The sequence below is a fragment of the Oncorhynchus nerka genome, linkage group LG16 (genome assembly GCF_034236695.1).
Source record: "Oncorhynchus nerka isolate Pitt River linkage group LG16, Oner_Uvic_2.0, whole genome shotgun sequence".
Lineage (NCBI taxonomy): Eukaryota > Metazoa > Chordata > Actinopteri > Salmoniformes > Salmonidae > Oncorhynchus > Oncorhynchus nerka.
Window position 1 is genome coordinate 31,129,086 of NC_088411.1, and position 24,698 is coordinate 31,153,783.

The 24,698-nt window shown below is 42.1% G+C and overlaps 2 protein-coding genes across 6 annotated transcripts in view; one reads left to right on the forward strand and one right to left on the reverse strand.

Annotated features, from left to right (window-relative positions):
- Positions 1 to 1,445: 1,445 nt before the first annotated feature.
- On the forward strand, positions 1,446 to 21,724 carry agpat4 (1-acylglycerol-3-phosphate O-acyltransferase 4 (lysophosphatidic acid acyltransferase, delta)). Of its 3 annotated transcripts, none has more exons than XM_029685400.2 (9): positions 1,446 to 1,541; positions 6,855 to 7,032; positions 14,622 to 14,791; positions 14,991 to 15,152; positions 15,497 to 15,650; positions 18,415 to 18,517; positions 18,735 to 18,810; positions 20,045 to 20,243; positions 20,785 to 21,724. In XM_029685400.2, exons 2-9 carry the CDS (start codon positions 6,855 to 6,857, stop codon positions 20,865 to 20,867), a joined length of 1,125 nt encoding a protein of 374 aa, XP_029541260.1. In that variant the 5' UTR covers positions 1,446 to 1,541; the 3' UTR covers positions 20,868 to 21,724. The 3 variants fall into 3 exon arrangements, with proteins under 3 accessions (XP_029541260.1, XP_029541261.1, XP_029541263.1); XM_029685401.2 differs by having other exon boundaries at positions 1,448 to 1,541; positions 6,789 to 7,032; XM_029685403.2 differs by having other exon boundaries at positions 1,452 to 1,536.
- Positions 19,621 to 24,698, reverse strand: part of LOC115144388 (mitogen-activated protein kinase kinase kinase 4-like) — a 101,220-nt gene continuing 96,142 nt past the window's right edge. For all 3 annotated transcript variants that reach the window (XM_029685397.2, XM_029685398.2, XM_029685399.2), the window contains 2 exons: positions 23,405 to 23,584; positions 19,621 to 22,538 (listed from right to left, as the gene is read on the reverse strand). In XM_029685397.2, coding sequence (XP_029541257.2) covers positions 22,518 to 22,538; positions 23,405 to 23,584 — 201 coding nt within the window. In that variant the 3' untranslated portion in view covers positions 19,621 to 22,517. The remainder of the gene's footprint in view (positions 22,539 to 23,404; positions 23,585 to 24,698) is intronic.

The following is a 24,698-nucleotide window of genomic DNA, read 5'->3' on the forward strand; positions in this document are numbered from 1 at the left end:
GTCCATAATTAACCTATGCGGCTCTGGATCCATTGTCTTACTTACTACTGCAACAACTTGTGTCAATTATTTGCCCATAAGGCTCTGGTCAAATGTAGTGCATTAGTTGTGGGGAATAAAGTGCCCTTTGAAATGTATTCTGCCTGTTGAGCCACACCCTGCCTATTGGAAATAATTTCTCCATCTCATTCCAGTTAATCAAACGAAGATGAGATGCTGTGACTATAATTGATGTAGTAAATGACTTTCCTTGTCAATGACTTTATAAACTTCCTTTATTGTGTATGTGTGTCCCTTTTGAAGGTTTAATAAAACCTTCATTCAGCCAAGAAATCCATATTTTCATTGATGTAATATTCAACAGACTGAAGAGTCATGTACCAATGAGATGAATTAGTTGCATTGCAGTTGTGTGTGGTGTTGTTGCCATTCAGCATCATCTGGCCTTGGTATCATCTAGCCTTGGTATCGAATAACTTATAACTGACAAAATACTTCAGCCATAGCAAATCATTGTTGAAAGAAGTCACAGTTCCTGTTTGCGCTAATCATTATTTGACTTGCTGTAATATGGAGACACAGAGTGTATAAAAGCATGCATTCAAGAACCTATGGTCAGATGGAGAAGTAGAGAAAGTGCCAGTGGAGGCAGCAACAGGCAGGTAGAGGGGAGCTAGGTGGGCCAGGCCCAACCAGGTGTCAGGCCAGGGTGTCCTCAGTTGCAGTCTAAGTGCCTCAGACCCTCCAGAAGGGTTAGTTAGAGCATGGCTAAGATCATAGTACACCACATGCAATGGGGGTATTGGATAATCAATAGTGTTGCTGTGGACACTGGATAATCTAACACACACCTGTTTAACCTTGCTGTGATACTGTAGACTTACTTATGTTACTTTTCTGAGTCAATTCAGGTAGCATTCAATGTCCTGTGTTTGTGTTAACCATGTCAGCCAGCTTTGTAAATAAAGAGATGTGCAGTGTCTGTGGATCCTTTCCCCTTTAATGCATTTGTCATGTCAGCCAGGCCCATATTTTCAAAGAAACACAATTTATTTCAGTCTCTAGCTGAGAAAATGTATGTGTCTATTGATTCAGTCCTTGTTTCTTTTTCACTTATTGTTACCTGGTAAATAACCAAGAACCATGGAAACCAGATGAACCCAATAATTTAGGTAGCCTAGTAAATGATGCGCCCCTTTGGTATGTTCTATAGGGAACTGTCTGGGAGTCGTTTCCTGTTTACTACTCAAATATATTTGACTCAATAAGTCTAAAACGAAATGAACTGCAATACACTGGTCTGAAATATATTAGCATAACTAGTCTACACAGAACAAAAGCGGACCCATTGTAAATTGAGAGTCTTTTTTTGTATCCCAGTGCAACATGCCTAGCTCTGCCCACTGGGGCGTGGCTTACCGAGCACTCTTTGAAATGAGCGCTCGCAACGCCGTGTTCCAACTGATCGAGTTATCTCAACACATCGGTAGTATCTGGGCCGCGTTATCGCCACAAAATAACCAAAGCCTGGGACAAGTAAGGTAACACACTTTTATTCATGTAATCTAAACGTTTTTTTCACACTGTCTTATTATTAGGTTACTCCTGAATGTTCTTATTTTTCGTATACTACAAATAGTATACATATAGTTCCTTGGTCAGAATATTGATTATAAATTAAAACCTAGTTTGTTAGATTTCAATCAATGAAAAAAGCTTTGTGATTTTGAACTATTAACTTAGTGTTATCATAACCAAAAATAACCTGTTGGGGAGACTCAAATATGTTGGCTGTCGTTTTAAATTATATTTTTTCTAAATAATTTTGCTCTTATGGAATGCTATTCATTGAGCACTTCAGATAGAAACCAAGTGCTATTTGGAATCAGAAGATGTCATGGGATGCATTTGCTTAGAATGAGAATGAGAAACAATTTTCCTCTCCTGTCCTGACATTTCCACAAAAGCATAGGTGCGATTTGACAGGCTACTGTACACCAGCACTCCCCTGAAGTAAATTCCTCCATACTAGATTGTATTGTATTGTGGTGCAGTCAGGTAGGGCCAGCCAGGCCAGTCAGCTCTTGGTACACTGTAGTAGTTCCCATGGAGTAACCTAGCAGGGTGTGTCATCAGCATAGTATAATTATCAGATAGCCAGTCAGACAATGTTTACCTGCCAGCACAGTTGTCTGCCTAGAGTTGTGCCCAGTCCTGTTGGGAAGTTGGCTAGTGGAAGACAGTTAGATTAGATTAGAGGTGTTCCACCTCAAAGAGCACAAGAAATAGGACTTCAACACCCACTATCTCGGATAGTTCTGACGTTGTTTCTGTAGTTACTAACAGATACGATTAGCATTTCTGAAACTTTATTTTGTTGAAATATAATTTGATCTCTGAGAAATTAAGATATTTGATTGCACCCAAATTGGCCATTTTAATGCCAATTAAATGCCATTTTTTATTGGTTTCAGATATTATTCAATAAATATAGTACTCAACATCCCATTTGAACCAAACTTCTTCCTACCAATGACTAAGACATGAGGAATAAATCAAAAAATGGTCAAAAGCCACCCACGGACCACCCACACCCCACTTTTATCCATTTTGCTGTTGTCTTTTATTTATTAAATAGATCACATTTTCCTTTGTAACTTTGGGTTGAAAACCAATAGATATGGCTCATTATGAAAATAAATTGTTTGGTCACAATTCAAGCCAGTCCTTTATGAAAGCTGTTCAGTTAATAGGAGGTTCAACACCTGAGGAAGTGGACACACAGAACACATTAGATTGCTAACTTTAAATACAATACCCACTGCTAGTAGCCATGTATTCATCCAACAGTAAATGTAATGTCCTAAAAAAGACTTTGACAGTAGACTACTACCCATGATACCTATAGGCCTATGCCCTCGCAATGGCCAATGCACATTTTGCGCACGCAAAGCTCCATATCTCCAAGCCATATCAAATATCTTTGTTGTAAAATAGTTGCTATTGAGTTGAATATTGAGAGTTGAGAAATCCAAATTATATCTAATAGAAAGCTGAGACCCTCCTCTCTAAGACCCGTTTAAATAAAAAAACGAACCATACAGTATATAGACAAAAACAATAAACAACTTAACATAGCATGCTAGCAGACAATAGACTTTCAGTCATTGTGCTAATGCTAGCTAGCATTGGCTCAATAAACTACCTCTAACTTGCTTCTTTTATTTATTTTTTTACAACAAACAAAAAAGATACATGGACAAAAAACATTAACAACTTAACATTACATACATTTCCACAAACATGAATGACATCACACTTGTTCAGACCCACATGTTCCCACTGTATCCACACCCATTCTTTCTAATACTTGTAAGACTCTTCCCCATATGATTTCAAATTGTGTTATGATGTTTTTGTCTGTAGAAAGATTATTATTAGATTCAATATTTAAATAATAAAGAATATGATTATTCTATTCTCTTAAGTTTGGAGTATCATTTGGCTTCCAGTATTTAAGTAATAGCTTCTTCAATATAAGTGTTGAAAAGAATATTGTCCAACCCTTTGTGTATCTCAATGCACCCCCATTAGCCATGTCTTGAAATATGCGGATAGACGGATTAAAAGTACATTTACATTGTAAAACTTCTGACAGACTGTTTTCTAACACTCCCAGAAGACATGAATTATTGAGTCATTGTTAGTTTTCCACTTAAGACATGACATTGCTGTTTTGCTGTAGACTTTGTGATTGTTGTCTCTTGTATAATACATTCTATACATTAGTTTATACTGGATTAAGCATACATTTTCTTTAACTGTAATTTTGTGCATTATGTTCTAACACTCCCTCCATCTTGTGCCAATATCAGTTCCAAAGCTGTGTTTTTCATTTGCATTTTGAAACGTTATAGCCTACAATCAGAACACATTTTTCTCTTGAGTTCATGGGGGGAGAGGAGAGTGGCTCACTTAATCCAGCAGCAGGCTCCAGTAAGGGCACAGGGGCTGGGCAGACACTTTGATTACAGGAATCAGGAGGATAATGCACTTTACTCTTTGACCAAATCATGGTTTTCGGATCAATAGGAAGTTTTAAGTGAGGTAGAAAGAGCATATTTTAAATTGTCACATTTATAGGCACCATTTCTATTTTTTAATATACATGATCTTAGCTGTCTAACTGATGACAGACGTGGAGCAGGTCTCTTGCTGACGTCCCATGTTGATAGGTGGCTGGTCGTTGCCCACTGTAACAGAGAAATATGTATAACAGAGAAATTGCACAAGTAAGGTAACACAAAAAATAAATAATGAGCTTCCGGCCATGTCACCTTTTTTCATTCTTTTACTTTTAGATAAAATTATATTTTTGTGTCAATTTCAAGCAGCCCACCCCCCCAAAAAATGGTCCAGCCCATCAAGGCATTTGCCAGATGGCAAATCTGCCACTGGACCTTTATGGATTGTGGTGACAGGCCTACATGTCTCCTTTTAGATCAGTACAGTCTTTCTTTCGTAGACCTCAATGACTTCTATTCAGCCAAGATGGGAGGAAGGGAGAGAGATCAAGAAGTGGAATAAAAGGAGCTTTATTTTTCAACAGCCAGCTCTTTGGAGGGCAGTGAGCGCTTCACTGTGTCAGTCAGGGTCAGGATAACACAACTCTGCCAACTGTAGTGGAGCGAGGATGGGGGACCTTTGCCCCATTAACCATCCAGTGACTAGCTTTTGTAATTCACCTTCTGAAATATTGAACTTCAACTATTTGAAGTGGCCAGTGAGACTAAATACTGTGAATAAAATAACATTTGAACTTACTCAACTGGTTGTCTGGGTGGTTGGTTCTCCTACCTCTGGGGAATTTGAGACCACATATCCACAGGTAGGCCTAAGTATTATTAAACAGACTTTTCAAAACTCTGGTAGTGCATTCAGATTTCTGTCAGCTGAAGCATGCGCACATGATGTAAATACATGTGAGCTATGCATGCATAGTAGTTGAGCAAGGGTGATCTATAGTGTAACTTTCAGTCATCAGTATCTCATTAATGTGTATCCTTGAGACTTGTCTGTACAACCTGGTCTCAGAGCATTTAGTATTATTCTGTACGTAAATCCGAAACACTCCATTTAGTATGATATGTTACGTTTTGTGGGGTATGTATTTAGTTGTGGATGTCCATCACCAATTTTGTTTGTTAGGGGGTTAAGTTTAGGAGTTAGGTTAAATGTTAACGTCAGCTTGACAAAGGAGCTGATCGGGGACTACAGGAAACAGAGGGCTGAGTATGCCCCCATTCACATAGTTGAGATGGTTGAGAGATTGAAGTTCCAGGGTGTCTACATCACTTAATTTATTTATTTTTATTTACCCTTTAATTAACTAGGCAAGTCGGTGAAGAACAAATTATTATTTACAATGACAGCCTACCCAGGCCAAGCCCTAATCCGGACAACGCTGGGCCAATTGTACGCCGCCCAATCACGATTGGTTGTGATGCAGCTTGGAATGGACACCTCTAGCACTGAAATGAAGTGCCTTAGACCGTTGCACCACTCAGGAGGCCACTAAAGACCCATCATGGTCCAAACACACCAACAGTCGTGAAGAGGGCACAACAACGCCTCTTCTCCCTCAGGAGGCTGAAACAAAAATATTTGGCATGGGCCCTCAGATCCTCAAAATGTTCTACAGCTGCACCATTGAGAGCATCTTGACTGTCTGCACCATCGCTTGGTATGGCAATTGCTCGGCATCCGGCCGCAAGGTACTACAGAGGGTAGTAGTGCGTACGGCCCACTACATCACTGGGGCAGAGCTCCCAGTGATGGGAGCATGCATCAGCAACCACTGCTAATGAAGTCACTGAAACCCTTTACAAAGAGTTGCAGTCTGTTTTGGAATGGGTGGCCAGTAATAAACTGGTCCTGAACATCTCTAAAACTAAGAGCATTCATTGTATTTGGTACAAATCAATACCAAAGTTCAAGACCTCATCTGAATCTGGTAATGAATGGTGTGGCTGTTGAACAAGTTGAGGAGACTAAATGACTTGGCATTACCTTAGATTGTAAACTGTCATGGTCAAAACATAAGGATTCAATGGTTGTAAAGATGGGGAGATGTTTGTCCATCATAAAGATGCTCTGATTTTTTGACACCACACTCCAAAAAGCAAGTCCCGCAGGTTCTAGTTTGATTTTATCTTGATTATTGTTCAGTCGTGTGGTTGAGTGCTGCAAGGAAAGACCTAGTTAAGCTGCAGCTGGCCCAAAACAGAGAGACTGACTGCATCACTTCTTCTTTATAAGAAACATTAATGTGTGGAAAATGTCATTGTTTTCATAGTCAACAGCTCTGACACACACACTTACCCCACCAGACATGCCACCAGGTGTCTGTTCACAGTCCCCAAATCCAGAACAAATTCAAGAAAGCGTACAATATTATATAGAGCCATTATTGCATGGAACTCTGTTCCATCTCATATTGCTCAAGTGAACTGCAAACCTGGTTTCAAAAAACAAATAAAGCAACACCTCACGGCACAAGGCCTCTCCCCTATTTGACTTAGATAGTTTGTGTGTATGTATTGATATGAAGGCTACGTGGTGCCTTTAAAAAATATATATATTTGATGGAGTTCTTTCCTTTAGCTGTTCTTGTCCATTAATGTTCTATGTTATGTAATGTTTTGTGTGGAACCCAGTTAATGCAACAGTTGATGGGGATCCTAATAAAATATCAAATACCTCCGTTCCCCTCCCCTGAATGCATTCAGTTGTACAACTGACTAGGCATCCCCCTTTCCTCTTCCTTTCCCTTCCTCCCCACTTCTCTCCTCTAGATGGGTCTGGTACAGTGGTTGAAGGGCCAGTTCTTGTGTCATCTGGTCATCTGCTATGGGTTCTTTGTCAGCGGTCTCCTGATCAACCTATTACAGATCTGCACTCTGCCCCTCTGGCCAATCAACAAGCAGCTGGCCAGGAGGATCAACTGTAAGCTGGGATACTCCCTCACCAGCCGTGAGTAGGATCTATTCTACTGTTCTTTACTTCCACTGTTCTTTACTTCTACTGCAGGCCTTCTCTTGGCCTGAAATACAACCTGAATATCGCTCTCTTTCCCTATTGTTTCACTTCACTGATTTAAAGGGGCAATCTCAGGCTCAGACACGAGGTATGTGGCAGGAACCCCAGACAATCACAGATTATAAAGGGAAAGCCAGCCACGTTGCAGACACGGACCCCTCACTTCCGGACAAACTAAACACCTTTGCCCTCTTTGAGGAAAAAACGGAGCTGCGGAAGTGGGCCACCAGCTCTAACGAGGACAGTGAGCTCTCGTTCTCCGTGGCCGACGTTAGTAAGACATTTATGCGTGTTAACCATTGCAAGGCTGCTGGCCCAGACGGCATCCCAAGAGCATGTGTAGACCAGCTGGCTGGGTTGTTTACGGATATATTCGATATCTTCCTATCCCAGTCTGTCGTCCCCACTTGCTTCAACATGTCCACCATTGTTCCTTTACTCAAGAGAGCAAAAGTAACTGAACTAAATGACTATCGCTCAGTAGCACTCACTTCTGTCATCATGAAGTGTTTTGACAGGCTAGTTAAGGATCATATCACCTCCACCTTATCCGGCACCCTAGACCACACTACAATTTGCATACCGCCCCAACAGATCCATGGGTGTGCACTGTCCTATCCCTTCTGGACAAGAGGAATACCTACGTATGTAAGAATGCTGTTCATTGACTTCAGCTCAGCCTTCAACACCATAGTGCCCTTCAAGCTCATCAATAAGCTCGAGGCCCTGGATCTGAATCCCACCTTGTGCAACTGGGTCCTGGACTTCCTGACCGACCTACCCCAGGTGATGAAGTTTGGCAAAAACACACTGATCCTCAACACGTGGGCCCCACAAGGGTATGTGCTCAGCCCCCTTCTGTACACCCTGTTCATCCATGACTGCATGGCCATGCACATCCCCAACTCCATCAAGTTTGCTGACGAAACAAAAGTGGTAGGTCTGATTACCAACAACAAGACCGCCGACAGGGAAGAGGTGAGGGCCCTGGCGGAGTGGTGCCAGGAAAACAACCTCTCCCTCAACGCCAACAAAACAGAAGCTGATTGTTGACTTCAGGAGGCAGCACGCCACCATCCACATTGACGGGGAGCGGGTGAAATGCTTCAAGTTCCTCTGTGTGCACATCACTGACAACCTGAAATGGTCCATCCACACAGTGTGGTGAGAAGGCGCAACAGTGCCTCTTCAACCTCAGCAGGGTGAAGAAATTTGGCTTAGCCCCCAAGCCACAGACTGTTCACCCCGCTACCATCTAGAAGGCAGAGACCATACATGTGTATCAAAGCTGGGACAGAGAGTCTGAAAAGTCAGCTTCTATCTCCAGGCCGTCAGACTGTAAAATAGTCACCTATAGCCGACCTCCGCCCAGTACCCTGCCCTCAACTTAGTCACTGTTCCTAGCTGGCTACCACCCAATACAATACCCTGCACCTTAGAGACTGCTGCCCTATGTAGTCATTGAACACTGATTTAATAACGGGGTGGTATGAGCCATAAATTCTGATACCACAGGTATGACAAAATGTTTAGTTTTGCTGCTCTAATTATGTTGGTAACCAGTTCCTGTTTTGATGTCTTTACTATTATTGCAGACTGATGAGAGAAAAATAAATTACCTGGACTGATGCATTGCACACAGACTTATACACAAAGCCCACAGATCGCAATACCCTGCTATGTGCGGATAGTATGCATCATCTTCCCCTCAAGAATGGTCTACCATATAGCCAGTTGTGCAGGGTTAAACGAACCTGTGGCCACCAGACAGATTTTGACAGCAATGCTAAAAAAAATGACAGAAATTGAAAATGAGAGGCTACAAGGACAAAACTCTTGATGCTGCAATGATGAAAATAACTCAAAAACCAAGAGAGGAATTACTAAACTCAAACAAAGAAGAAAAACAACACAACTGTCTTTTGCACCAAGTACACCAAGAGTTCAGAGAAAATGAACGCAATCCTGAAAAAGCACTGGCATATTCTACAATTGCACACCTCTTCAAGGATCCCCACTGGTGGTCTATAGGTGTGGTTGCTATATTGGAGATCGCTTGGTGAGATCTGACCTGCCCCCTGAGCCCACTCAGACACTCAAATCAAATCAAACTTTATTTGTCACATACTTACTATGAAATGCTTACTTACAAGCTCTTAACCAAAAGTGCAGTTCAAGAAGAGTTAAGAAAATAGTTACCAAATAAACTAAAGTAACACAATAACAATAACATATACCGAGTCAGTGTGCGGGGGTACAGGTTAGAGATAATTTGTACATGTAGGTAGGGGTGAAGTGACTATGCATAGATGATAAACAGCGAGTAGCAGGGGTCAATGTAATAGTCCGGTGGCCATTTTATTATTTGCAGTATTCTGGCTTGGGGGTAGAATTTGTTATGGAGCCTTTTAGTCTTCGACTTGGCGCTCCGTTACCGCTTTCCGTGCCATAGCAGAGAAAACGGTCTATGTCTTGGGTGACTAGAGTCGCTGACAATTTTATGGGCTTTCCTCTGACACCGCCTATTATATAGGTCCTGGATTGCAGGAAGCTTGGCCCCAGTGATATACTGGGCCGTATGTACTACCCTCTATAGTGCCTTACGGTCAGATGCAGAGCAGTTGCCATACCAGGTGGTGATGCTACCGGTCAGGATGCTCTGGATGGTGCAGCTATAGAACTTTTGGAGGATCTGGGGACCCATGCCAAATATTTTCAGTCATCTGAGGGGGGAAAAGGTTTAGTTGTGCCCTCTTCACGACTGTCTTGGTGTGTTTGGACCATGATAGATCGTTGGTGACGTGGACACCACGGAACATGAAACTTTCGACCTGCTCCACTACAGCCTCGTTGATGTTTCCTGTAGTCCCCAATCAGCTCCTTTGTCTTGCTCACGTTGAGGGAGAGGTTGTTGTCCTGGCACCAAACTGTCAGTTCTCTGACCTCCTCCTTATAGGCTGTCTCATCGTTGTCGGTGATGATGCCTCCCACTGTTGAGCAAACCTCATTAAGCAAACTTAATGATGGTGTTGGAGTCGTGTTTGGCCACGCAGTCGTGGGTGACCAGGGAATACAGGAGTGGATTACGTACACACCCCTGAGGGGCCCCAGTGTTGAAGATCAGCGTGGTAGACGAGTTGTTGCCTATCCTTACCACCTGAGGGCGGTCCATCATGAAGTCCAGGATCCAGTTGCAGAGGGAGGTGTTCAGTCCCATGGTCCTTAGCTTAGTGATGAGCTTTGTGGGCACTATAGTATTGAACGCTGAGCTGTAGTCAATGAACAGCATTCTCTCACATAGGTGTTCCTTTTGTCCAGGTGGGAAAGGGTAGTGTGGAGTGCGATTGCATCACCTGTGTATCTGTTGGGGCGTTATGCGAATGGGAGTGGGTCTAGGGTATCTGGGAGGATGCTGTTGATGTGAGCCATGACCAGCCTTTCGAAGCACTTCATGGCTACCGTCATGAGTGCTACGGGGCGGTAATCATTTAGGCATGTTACCTTCGCTTCCTTGGGCACAGGGACTATGGTGGTCTGTTTGAAACATGTAGGTATTACAGACTCAGTTGAAAATGTCAGTGAAGACACTTGCCAGTTGGTCTGCGCATAAAGTACACATCCTGTAATCCAATTGGCCCCACGGCTTTGTGAATGTTGACCGGTTTAAAAGTCTTGCTCACATTGGTTACCGAGAGCATTATCACACAGTCATCCAGAACAGCTGGTGCTCTCGTGCATGCTTCAGTTTTGCTTGGCTCAAAGTGAGCATAAAAGACATTTAGCTAGTCTGGTAGGCTCGCGTCTCTGGGCAGCTCGCAACTGGCTTTACCTTTGTAGTCCGTAATAGTTTTCAAGCCCTGCCATATCTGACGAGCGTCCGAGCCGCTGTAGTAGGATTCAATCTTAATCCTGTATTGATGCTTTGCTTGTTTGATGGTTCATCTGAGGTCATAGCAGGATTTCTTATAGGCGTCCGGATTAGTGTCCCGCTCCTTGAAAGCGGCAGCTCTAGCCTTTAGCTCGATGCGGATGTTGCCTGTAATCCATGGCTTCTGGTTGGGATATGTACGTATGGTCACAGTAGGGATGATGTCGTCGATGCACTTATTGATGAAGCCGATGACTGAGGTGATGTACTCCTTAATGCCATTAGATGAATCCCGGAACATATTCCAGTCTGTGCTAGCAAAACAGTCCTGTAGCGCAGCATTCGCGTCATCCGACCACTTCAGTATTGAGCAAGTCACTGGTACTTCCTGCTTTAGTTTTGGCTTGTAAGCAGGAATCAGGAGGACATAATTATGGTCAGATTTGCCCATCTCTGCAGGGGAGAGCTTTATGTGAGTCTCTGTGTGTGTGGAGTAAAGGTGGTCTAGAGTTGTTTTTTTTCTTTCTCTGGTTGCATGTGACATGCTGGTCAAATTTTTGTAAAACTTATTTAAGTTTGCCTGCATTAAAGTCCCTGGCCACTAGGAGCACCGCTTCTGGGTGAGCATTTTATTTTTTGCTTATGGCCTTATAGAGTTGGTTGAGTGCGGTCTTAGTGCAAGCATTGGTCTGTGATGGTAAATAATAATAATCACAGTAGTTGTCGAGGGTGCAACAAGTCAGCACCTCATGAGTAACTGTCAGTTGGCTTTTCATAGCCGATCGTTAAAGAGTATCTCTACCGCTCCTGCTGTCTCTAGAGAGTTGAAAACAGCAGGTCTGGGACAGGTAGAACATCCGGTGAACAGGTCAGGGTTTCATAGCTACAGGCAGAACAGTTGAAACTGGAGCAGCAGCACGGCCAGGTGGACTGGGGACAGCAAGGAGTCATCATGTCAGGTAGTCCTGGGACATGGTCCTAGGGCCCAGGGCCCAGGGCACAACAACGCCTCTTTTCCCTCAGGAGGCTGAAACAAAAAGATTTGGCATGTGCCCTCAGATCCTCAAAATGTTCTACAGCTGCACCATTGAGAGCATCTTGACTGTCTGCACCATCGCTTGGTATGGCAATTGCTCGGCATCCAGCCGCAAGGTACTACAGAGGGTAGTAGTGCGTACGGCCCACTACATCACTGGGGCTGAGCTCCCAGTGATGGGAGCATGCATCAGCAACCACTGCTAATGAAGTCACTGAAACCCTTTACAAAGAGTTGCAGTCTGTTTTGGAATGGGTGGCCAGTAATAAACCAACCCAGACAGGATGACCACATCAGTGAATCAACCCACTCAGGTGACGCACCCCTTCCAGGGACGGCATGAGAGCGCCCCAGTAAGCCAGTGACTCAGCCCCTGTAATAGGGTTAGAGGCAGAGAATCCCAGTGGAAAGAGGGGAACTGGCCAGGCAGAGACGGCAAGGGCGGTTCGTTGCTCCAGAGCCTTTCCGTTCACCTTCCCGCTCCTGGGTCAGACTACACTCAATCATATGACCCACTGAAGAGATGAGTCTTCAGTAAAGAATTAAAGGTTGAGACCGAGTTTGCGTCTCTGACATGGGTAGGCAGACCGTTCCATAAAAATGGAGCTCTATAGGAGAAAGCCCTGCCTCCAGCTGTTTGCTTAGAAATTATAGGGACAATTAGGAGGGCTGCGTCTTGTGACCGTAGCGTACGTGTAGGTATGTACGGCAGGACCAAATCAGAGAGATTGGTAGGAGCAAGCCCAGGTAATGCTTTGTAGGTTAGCAGTAAAACCTTGAAATCAGCCCTTGCTTTGACAGGAAGCCAGTGTAGAGAGGCTAGCACTGGAGTAATATGATCACATTTTTTGGTTCTAGTCAGGATTCTAGCAGCCGTATTTAGCACTAACTGAAGTTTATTTAGTGCTTTATTCGGGTATCCGGAAAGTAGAGCATTGCAGTAGTCTAACCTAGAAGTGACAAAAGCATGGATTAATTTTTCTGCATCATTTTTGGACAGAAAGTTGAGACGACTGTACTACCATCAAGATTCATTGTCAGGTTCAACAGAAGATCTCTTTGTTTCTTGGGACCTAGAACAAGCATCTCTGTTGACACTGAGATCCTGCTACTACAAAGGGAGGCTTACTGAATATCTTGTCTAAAAACATTGACCCCTATTGGTAGAATATTCACTGATCTCAGGCCACAATTATCTCTTTGAATAGGTCTTATAAATGGTTATATTCTTTCTACAGTTTATCAGCATACTCCCAAAATGTTCCCCCAGTTGATGATGCTTATTATGCATTATGGTTGAACCAAAGGATCACATCTAACAATTGTTTTTTAATGAAATAGGAAACTTAAATATAAAATGTGAAACTGTATTAAACAATAATGTATAGGGCTTCCCGGGTGGCGCAGTGGTTAAGGGCGCTGTACAGCAGAGCCAGCTGTGCCACCAGAGACTCTGGGTTCGCGCCCAGGCTCTGTCGTAACCGGCCGCGACCGGGAGGTCCGTGGGGCGACGCACAATTGGCCTAGCGTCGTCCGGGTTAGGGAGGGTTTGGCCGGTAGGGATATCCTTGTCTCACCGCGCACCAGCGACCCCCTGTGGCGGGCTGGGCACAGTGCACGCTAACTGAGTTTGCCTCCGACACATTGGTGCGGCTGGCTTCCGGGTTGGATGCGCGCTGTGTTAAGAATCAGTGCGGCTTGGTTGGGTTGTGTATCGGAGGACGCATACCTTTCAACCTTCGTCTCTCCCGAGCCCGTACAGGAGTTGTAGCGATGAGACAAGATAGTAGCTACTAAAAAAACAATTGCATACCACAAAATTAGGGAGAAAAAGGGGTAAAAAAAAAAAGAATCTATGTTGATGCTAATATTTGCAGAAATTCAATTGTGTCTATGTATACGATATCACACATAATTGAATTTCTGTAAATAATATTAGCATCAACAAACTGTTTTTTTAACAGTTTCACTCAATTAATTCTAATTCCCTTAATTATGACACACCCCTCACTATTGTCACTATTTGTCTACACAATCTGGTTCAAGCATTCATGACATTACCCTGAAGGCACAGTGATGCGGAAATATTGGTGATTTACCTAATAAATTACAGGGTGTTTATATATAGTGTGTGCAACTCTATTTATTTTTTATAGCTTGGAGCCATACATTTTTTTTTACACCTGCAAAATATGTGTACGCCACCAATAAAATTGGATTTCATCTGCAGTTCAAACAAAAACAAAGTGGACACCCCGCCATTGGGATGGTAAAAAGCTGAGGGATGGCAGTTCATGACCATCCATGAAATCAAAATGATAGTTTCAACCATCTTTTGAGGATATACTGTTTGTTTTGGTGGGGATCGACAGTTGAACTAAGCTCGAGGTATTTATGTTATATTCTTCAAGAATCAATGGGTATGTATCACCCATTTAAAAGTAGTAAAAAATTGTACCAATTGCAGATTGCCCCTAAGTGCACTGATGCTGCAGGAGGGCTATGCTCTCTGCATTGCAGTTATTGCACAATGTTAAAGTCACTGTACCTGCTGACAGTGGTATATATATATTTATTATTATTTACACTTTTCTCTGTTATGCTACGTGTATTCCTCAGAATCTGTGGCTCTCTTAGAGTGGTGGTCTGGCACTGAAGTCACGCTCTACACAGACCCAGACAACTACCAACTCTACGGTAAAGAGAATGCCATCGTCGTCCTCAACCACAACTTTGAAATAGACTTTCTGTGTGGCTGGACCTTCTGTGAACGATTCGGGGTCCTTGGGGTAAGAGAACAGGGCGCTTTCTCGATTCATCGATCTCAGATTCCTTGCATTCTCTCTCCTTGGACCTTCTCATCCAATACTGTTGAGAAGGAGGTGAGGAAGGTGGGAAGCAAGGAATTGCTTGAGAAAAGACCCAGATTTTCTGAAGTTCTTTGATGCCCTCTGTACTCAAACACATTAACAATCTTTCCCTTTCCAGGCCTCCAAATGTTTAGCCAAGAAAGAGTTGTCGTACCTGCCTGTGATTGGCTGGATGTGGTACTTCCTGGAGATGGTGTTTATTAAGAGGAAGTGGGAGGAAGATAAGAGCAACTTTGTCCAGAGTCTTCAGAACCTACGGGATTACCCTGAGAACTTCTGGGTGAGCCATCAATCAACCAACCAACTAGTAAAGTAATTGATCAATCAGTCAATCAGTAATGACACTTAATAGTCCAAAGTTGATTAAGACATGTATAGTTCATGAGAGGATGTGATGTCTTTTTAAATTCCTTATTCCAGCTTTCTTCACAACTAACATGAGTATGCAGTTTGGTTGTTCTAAAAGATTGCATTGATTGACACAATCAATAGTATGTCACGAGTCTAGGAAGGATAATAATGTGAGAATATAATGATACTCACCTTGTAAACATGAGCATGCAGGTTCGTTGGTAAATCTAAACACAGTTTTGATGCTACAGTGAATCTCTAATTGTGTGCCAGTTCTTGCTCCACTGTGAGGGAACACGCTTCACAGAGGAGAAGCATCGGGTCAGTATGGAGGTGGCAGAGAAGAAAAGCCTGCCCAAACTCAAACACCACCTCCTGCCCAGGACCAAGGGTTTCTGGGTAGCCGTCCAGAACCTCAGGGGGACAGGTGCGGAACCCTGTAGAGCTCCAGAATGACCAAACGCTACACGTCAAACTCATGAGCAGAGTTGGGGAGTGACTAATTACATGTAATCTGATTACATTAAAAACTGTAATCAGTTAGGGTTCCAACAAAAATATTGTAATCAGATACTTAAAAAAAAACTGGATTACTTCTTGGATTACTGTTAAAATCCGCAAGGATGTTAGTGAAAAAATGAATTGACAACTTTCTGTTTTCTCAATGATATTCAATTCAGCATTTAAAAAAGGTGCAAGTTTAAGTTTGTTCCACCTGGGTGAGTCTGACCACAAGTCAGAGACTACTATGATGATACACCAAATGTGTTTGGTGGATCCTTTTTGTCTTCTTTGAATGGAAAGTAATCCAAAAGTAACTGAAAGTAATCAGATTGTTACTGATTGCAATTTTGGACAGGTAACTAATCTGTAACGGATTAAATTTAGAAAGTAACACTACAGCGGAGTATTAGGGACAAGTGAAGAGAAAAAATAAGTAAGTGATGGGTGGTGGTACTGGTTTGCACAGATAGTACTTTAAAAACTTGAAATACTTTCACAATAATGTTTAAATACATTTTCGGGAATATTCAAAATACAATTTTGTCAATATTTTAATTAGAAAGTAGCAATATTTTGAGAATAAGGGGCAATATTTAGAGAATAAAGTCGCAGTTGTATATGGTTATTAATTGCATGCCTTCCTGGCTCCCTGTTGCTGTGCGCACCACTGTTGAAATGCCTGAGATGACTGGTGAAACTACACTTTAAAATTGGCTTTAGTAACAAGGAAATCCTTGCTCTTTTAGAACATAATAACCACATTATTATAAGTATTAGAACCTGGAAGAGGTTGTGCCATGGTGGCGTGCACAGCAACAGGGAGTAAGGCAGACATGCAGTTAACCAAATCCCCTACTATGATCCCCTACTATAATCCCCTACTATAATATACAGTCGTGGCCAAAAGTTTTGCGAATGACACAAACATTAATTTTCACAAAGTCTGCTGCCTCAGTTTGTATTGATGGCAATTTGCATATACTCCAGAATGTTATGAAGAGTGATCAGATGAATTGCAAAGTCCCTCTTTGCCATGCAAATTAACTGAATCCCCCCAAAACATTTCCACTGCATTTCAGCCCTGCCACAAAAAGACCAGCTGACATGTCAGTGATTTTTCTCGTTAACACAGGTGTGAGTGTTGATGAGTACAAGGCTGGAGATCACTCTGTCATGCTGATTGAGTTCGGCTTCACAGGCAAGGATATTGCTGCCAGTAGGCTTCAGGGCGCCCAAGAAAGTCTAGCAAGCTCCAGGACCGTGTCCTCAAGTTGATTCATCTGCGGGATCGGGGCATCACCAGTACAGAGCTTGCTCAGGAATGGCAACAGGCAGGTGTGAGTGCATCTGCACACAGAGAGGCAAAGACTTTTGGAGGATGGCCTGGTGTCAAGAAGGGCAGCAAAGAAGCCACTTCTCTCCAGGAAAAACCTCAGGGGCAGACTGATATTCTGCAAGGTACAGGGATTGGACTGCTGAGGACTGGGGTAAAGTCATTTTCTCTGATGAATCCCCTTTCCGATTGTTTGGGGCATTCGGAAAAAAGCTTGTCCGGAGAAGACAAGGTGAGCGCTACCATCAGTCCTGTGTCATGCCAACAGTAAAGCATCCTGAGACCATTCATGTGTGGGGTTGCTTCTCAGCCAAGGGAGTGGGCTCACTCACAATTTTGCCTAAGAACACAGCCATGAATACAGAATGGTACCAACACATCCTCCGAATGCAACTTCTCCCAATCATCCAGAAACATTTTGGCGACGAACAATGCCTTCTCCAGCATGATGGAGCACATTGCCATAAGGCAAAAGTGATAACTAAGTGGCTCGGGGAAAAAAACATCGATATTTTGGGTCCATGGCCAGGAAACTCCCCAGACCTTAATCCCAGCATGCCAGGGCGGAATGCAGAGGTCTTGAAAAAGAAGGGTCAACACTGCAAATAGACTCTTTGCATCAACTTCATGTAATTGTCAATAAAAGCCTTTGACACTTATGAAATGCTTGTAATTATACTTCAGTATTCCATAGTAACATCGGACAAACATATCTAAAGACACTGAAGCAGCAAACTTTGTGGAAATTAATATTTGTGTCACTCTCAACTTTTGGCCACGACTGTACTACTATAATCTTGAAATATAACTGCAATATTATATCTTATATCTGGAAATATAACTGTAATATTATTAACTTTATTTAAAAAAATTGGCTTTATTCTTTAAATATTGCCAATTTATTCTCAAATGATCGCCGCTTTATTCTCGAAATATTGCTACTTAAGTACTATCCGTGCAATTACCACCACAAGCAAAAAAAGTATCTTCACTTGGCCCTAATATGGGGGCGGCAGGTAGTCTACTGGTTAAGAGAGTTGGACCAGTAACCGAAAGGTTGCTGGTTTGAATCCCAGAGCCAGAAAGGTGTGAACATCTGATGTTCTGCCCTTGAACAAGGCAGTTAACCTGTAGCAACAACTGACCCCCGGGTGCCGATAATGTGGACATTGATTATGGCAGCCCCCCGCACCTCTCTGATTCAGAGACATATTTCAGTTGAATGCATTCAGTTGTGCAACTGACTAGGTTAATACTTCCGTACAACCCTGCTCATGAGTGAATATCTAAGTAGTATTTGTTTATATTTTTTAAATATATTAAAACATATATTTTTTCTCTGTTACCCCTTTAGTTGCTGCTGTGTACTGTTGTACATTAAATTTCAGAAACAACGAAACTCCAACCTTGTGGGGGGTTCTCAATGGGGAAAAGTATCATCCAGATTTATATGTAAGGTATGGATAATATGAATTCCTTTTAAACCTGCAATTTCTATCGCAAGTTGGGCAAGTGGTATGAGTGGGACCTGGAAGGGCCAATGGTTAGAGGCATAACTCACTGATCTCAAAGCCCACATATTGTCTTATTGGACTGTTTGTTTTTACTGGACCATAAAGTTATTTTGAATTGGACAGCTAAAATAAATGTTTTCTTCTACATTTCTGTCTCAAGGAGAATCCCACTGGAGTCCATACCAGAGGATGAGGCTGAGTGTTCTGCCTGGCTTCATAAACTCTACCAGGAGAAGGTGGTGTTCTTATTGGGGAGAGGGATTACAATTCACTAACTATTGGTACAAGGTGCAGTTTGCATCTATTTGTTCATTAAGGGATACAACACAAAGGACCAAGTTAAACTCTCTTAATTTATACTTTATCTTCATGTCAGTACCTACTCTTCACCCTTAAATTATAACTTTGTTCTGTCGCCAATGTTTAATTCAAACATTACACCAAGCACTTTCTTCGATCACTTGCATAATCTGACCCGTATGTACATTAACTGATGAAAAATGGCCCTTTGGCCCGTTAGATTCATTTTGATTTGATTATTATAGTGTCATGCGTCTTTAATGATGCCCAGCCCAAATGGATAAGATTAGATGGTGCTTTGTCTGTTAGTCACAGATGTGTACTACGTACAGACATTCCCACTCCTGTTGAGCAGTTAGCAGGTGGAACTGAGTGAGTTTCCAATACTACAGTACATTGTACAGGCAACCCAATTATGGGCAAATGATCTGACTTGTCAAAAGATCAGAATTGGGCTGACTTTGTAAACACAGCTATAGTCATATTCACAGTACTCATGCTTTGAACAGGTTGCCACTGCAGTTGTCTGCATTTAATGATTGTGGTCATTCTATAAGAAGTTCCTATTAAACTATTAAAAAGACTATTGGAACTAAGACAGTTTATTTCCTGGTTCTAGTGTGAGTAGGTAGTCAACCTTTATGGATAGTGGTGACAGGCCTACGTCTCCTTTTGTATCAGTAGTCGTTCCTTTGTAGACCTCAAAGACTTCTATTCGTCTAGGAAGGAGGGAGAGAGAGATGAAGTGGAATGAAAGGGTTGCTTTATTTTTGAGCAGCCTGCTCTTTGGAGGACAGCAAGCACCAAGGACAAAGCTGAAACTCTCTCACAATATCTTAATGTCAGTACCTACTCTTCACCCATACATTGTTGTTCTGTCCCCAATGTTTAATTCACAAACATTGCACCAAACACTTGCACAATCTGACCCGTTTGTACAGTAACTGATGTAAAATTGCCCTGGTTAGATGAGATTAGATAGTACTTCATAATACTTAATTGCACTGTTAGAGATCCACTAAAAAATACACGATATATACAAGATCAGAGACCTACAGTTCATAAAACACACCCCTCCCGTCCCACTTTTTTTATGGTCATGGCTGTGAAGCCAGTTGTCTATGCTCCTGTTTGTAAGATAATCGATGTGGTCATGTATTGTTGTTCCAGGACAAGTTCCAGGAGGACTACAGCCAGACAGGGTGTTTCCCAGGCCCCAAAGTTACCCCACCATGCAGGCCCTGGGCCCTGATCAACTGGCTGGGCTGGACCTGCCTTCTCCTATACCCCCTCTGCCTCCTCCTGGTCCAGCTGGTCAACTCTGGGTCTATTCTCACCATCATGGCCACAGTGGCTTTCTGCGCTGCAGGTGGGTGTTATTGGAATATTTGATCAACTAGTGGCCCCCCGAGACAAATGTGCTGCAAAAGTCACCAACCAGGATAACTTTGGCGATAAGGGTCTCTATTCAATCCGTGCCACGAAAGATCTGCGTTGTAGTGTGATTGACATTTTAAAAGGTAATTTACAGTTGGACCATCATATGTAGTGTTTACCTTGAATGCAGTCACGTTGCCTTCAAATTGCACTACAATAGATGTTCCGTGTTACAGATTGAATTGATCCCAAGGTGTACTTATTTGTACCTTCTCCCTAAACTTAGCTATTAACCATCTAATCTTTGTCCAAATATTTGAAAGGCAGCAACCAAGTCTGATACTGATCAAGAGCTTGTTCCTTACTCTTGGAAAGTAAATTATAATATTGCATGTCTGTAAATGCATTGGTACTAGCCCTCATCTCACAAATAATTCCATTGACAAACATCTACACTGGATGCTGTAACCACAAAGATGTCATATGGCCCTCAGCATACAGTATGTTCAAGTCACTTTCTTCTCTATTCTCAGTGTCATTTGGTGTGCGCTGGATGATTGGACAGACGGAGATTAAGAGAAGCTCCAGCTATGGGGTCCCACTGAACAACAAATGAGGGGATGACCTTTTTAAAACTTCAATTTACAATTGCAAGATTTCTTTCCAGCACCAGAGAGTCACTCACATTACTAATCTGAGAACTACAGCACAGTTCACTTCAAACAGTTGAGAATTCATCCCAAGAAATACTTGGTAACTCGTCAGGGAAAGCATTGAAGTCAATTGGTGCTGAAGTCTCATGTGGCCGTCTTCATCTTGTCGATACATGGGAATGTACTGAACCTATACAAAGCACAGATACGTTCAGGGCATGCATCCAGCATCTTTGTTGTTCAAGATGTATGACTAAAATTGGCACTGTTGTGACTTTGTTAAATGCACTTTTATTAGTTGTGATTTGATATGGACTCAATTGACAATGTTTATTTGCAATAAAATAAGGACCAAAGAACGAAAGCTGTAAAACGCACCAGAGACCACTTTAGATTGATGCAGTGTGTATGTGCAATCCATTCTATTATAAAGCTCCTGTTATCATTACAATGCCATGTTTGATTAATCTAACCTTAGGTCATGACACAATTTATTAAAAAAAGATTTATTAATATCGTTTGTACATAGCAAACACAAAGAGCAGAGGACCAGAATGTGTGTTCTCAGCAGCAGGGAGTGAGCGCGCAACTTTTGTCTTCTCTCATTGGTTGGATATGCGCCAGCTGTCCAACTGACCATCAATCCATGCCTGAAGCCTATAGGATCATGCCCACATCCCTGCACCCAAATGGCACACTATTCCCTATATAGTGCACTACTATTTACCAGGACCATAAGTGCATAGGGTGCCATTTGGGATGCACTATAGGCTTAAGCCCCACATTACCATTGGAATCCTCTCCTTACAAAAAATATATTTTAAAATAAAATCTTTCCTTCCTGGGCTCTCTACAGCCTTTGAGTGTTAATTTGCATGGAAATAGTTTCTTACAGTTGCAGCATCCCCTGCTTCTGTGCAATGAAGCTCACCTCATGAAACAAGGAAAGGCAAGACAATATCTGCCTCGACCAAACCTGGGGCAAATTCAGAAGGGCATAACATACATGCCTTGACATTTCTAGCTGCAATGTTCCACAACATGTCTACTGAACGAGACCCAGATATCTGAATTCCTCCCCTTACTTGTCCCCGCGTAGTCACTGAAAGGGGAACAGTAAAAAAAAAAAAAAAAAAGTGACAGCTGTATTTCCCCCCCCCCCCCATCTTATCTTCACCAGTGAGAGAACAAGATGTGGCTATATTTATTACTCAAGCTTTACAATATTGTTTATACAAGGAAGGATCCAATCCTATTATTATAGTATGTACAATGCAATACATTCCCCGCTATCCCCTTCCAGAAAATGCATGACCTGTCACCCGACTACAGGGTCATGTTCATTAGGACACAACGTAGCCAAAACAATTCAAAGACAAAACTAAAACAAGCCGTTCTAATTGAACACGACCCAGGTGATCCATCTGAAATGTCCTAAGAGTTCCTCAGTTTAGCTCCATGTGCCTGCAGTTATCATTTCCTGTTTCCTATGTTCACAAGCCCCTCTCCTTGTGTCCAAAGCCCCTCTATCTGGCTGTGTCGAGTCTCTGGCCAACATCATGTACAGTAGTGCTATAGTTTGTAAACGTGACAGCCACAGGGTCCGTTCCCCCTCACTCTTCATCTGTGCAAACCTAGGAATAAAAGACAGATGAGCTGTAGGTTAGTTTTCACATGTGATCTCCAATTTCCCCTTTAATCTAGACTACAATTTAATTTTTTTTTTTTTTTAAACCTTTATTTAACTAGGCAAGTCAGTTAAGAACAAATTCTTATTTTCAATGACGGCCTAGGAACAGTGGGTTAACTGCCTTGTTCAGGGGCAGAAGGACAGATTTGTACCTTGTCAGCTCGGGGATTCGATCTTGCAACCTTTCGGTTACTAGTCCAACGCTCTAACCACTAGGCTACGCTGCCACCATGTGACTGTCTGCATACATGCACTCTTCCCTTGCACTGAACTGTATGTGCGTGTGTTTATGCATGTTTTGCCAATCTGGTACACAGGGGAAAAAGCTGATTTCAGAGTGATTGAGGAGCTAAAATATTAACACACCACCATGCTTCTCAAAAAGATTTTGTAGGTAATTATAAGCACAAAGTTGAATAAAGATAACATGAAAGTACCTAGAGGTGGGACTAAAAACCAAAAATGATCAACACCAACCATACACAGGCATTTTGCTGACATGGTTCATTACGATAAGTAGCCTATACTAGAGAACAGTGAGGTTTTAAATGTAATACTATTGCTAATATGGGTGATTGTTCATGGAACAATAGATGGCTACAACCATCAAACTAGAAATAGTAGTTTAAAGGATAATTGAACAAAAACTGTGGTGCAAATTCACGTTAAGCTTATTTATCGTTATCGCATCAATTCAGGCAATTTATCACAATATGGATTTTTGTCCGTATGCCCAGCTCGAATAGTACCTCGACGTCCAATGTGTTCTATTCATATTTTTTTTGTAATGAAATATGTAATGTTTCTGACCTTGACGAATGGGTGGTCTAGCAGTGTACTGGCAGTCCAGCGTTGTTTGGGCTCGCTCTCCAGACAGTGACCCAGGAAATCCTTCCCCTCTGTGGACAGCTTCTCTGGGATGGGGGGCTTGTGGCCCATACCCACCTTGTACATGATCTGAAAGTTGTGCTCGTACTCGTGCCACGGCCTCTGCATGGTGGGAGAGGGGAGGAGACATCAGACTCGAGATTATTCAAAACACAGACGTTTCTTTTCAAACTGCTTAACTGCAGGCAAATGCACAGGGTTTAGATTCTATATTTTGATGAGAAATCATCATAGCCTACATACAAAAGAGTTTGGGAGGGACAGAGGATTGAAGAGGGACACAGAGACAGTGTGAGAAAAGAGGACATGCAGTCAAGACATTTGTAAACAACCTTGAATACCTGTAAAATAATGGATTTATACTTCCCCCGAAGCATTCACATAGTGATCATAGTAATAATCATAGTAATAGTGACAAGTAGTGGTTGTAGTAGTGGTAGTAGTGATACCAGTGGTAGAAGTAGTAGTAATAGTAGTTGTGATCATAGTAAGTGACAGTAACAAGTGTTTGTAGTAATAGTAGTAGTAGGGATGTTAGCAGTATGGGTAATAGTAGGAGTAGTAGTGATAGTAACAATAGAAGTGGTTGTAGTAGTAGGGATGTTAGCAGTATGGGTAATAGTAGGAGTAGTAGTGATAGTAACAATAGAAGTGGTTGTAGTAGTAGGGATGTTAGCAGTATGGGTAATAGTAGGAGTGGTGATCATAGTAATAGTGACAGTAACAATAGAGGTGGTTGTAGTAGTAGTGGTGATCATAGTAATAGTGACAGTAACAATAGAGGTGGTTGTAGTAGTAGTAGGGATGTTAGGAGTAGTAGTGGTGATCATAGTAATAGTAGTAATGCTAGTAGTAGTGGCAGTGCTACTAGTAGTGGTAGTAATAGAAACAATAGTGGTGATAGTAGTAGTAATAATAAGTGGTAGTGATAATAGTGGTGACAATAGTAGTAGTACCAGAAGTAATGATAGCAACAAGCGGTTGTCGTAGTGGTGGTAGTAATGCTAGTATTAGTGGTGCTACTAGTAGTGATAGTAGTAGTGACAGTTGTGATAATAGTAATAGTGACAGTTGTAATGGTTGTAGTAATAATAGTAGTAGTGACAGTTGTAATGGTAGTAGTAGTGACAGTTGTGATAAGTTGTAATGGTAGTAGTAGTGACAATAGTTGTAATGGTTGTAGTAATAATAGTAGTAGTGACAGTTGTGATAATAG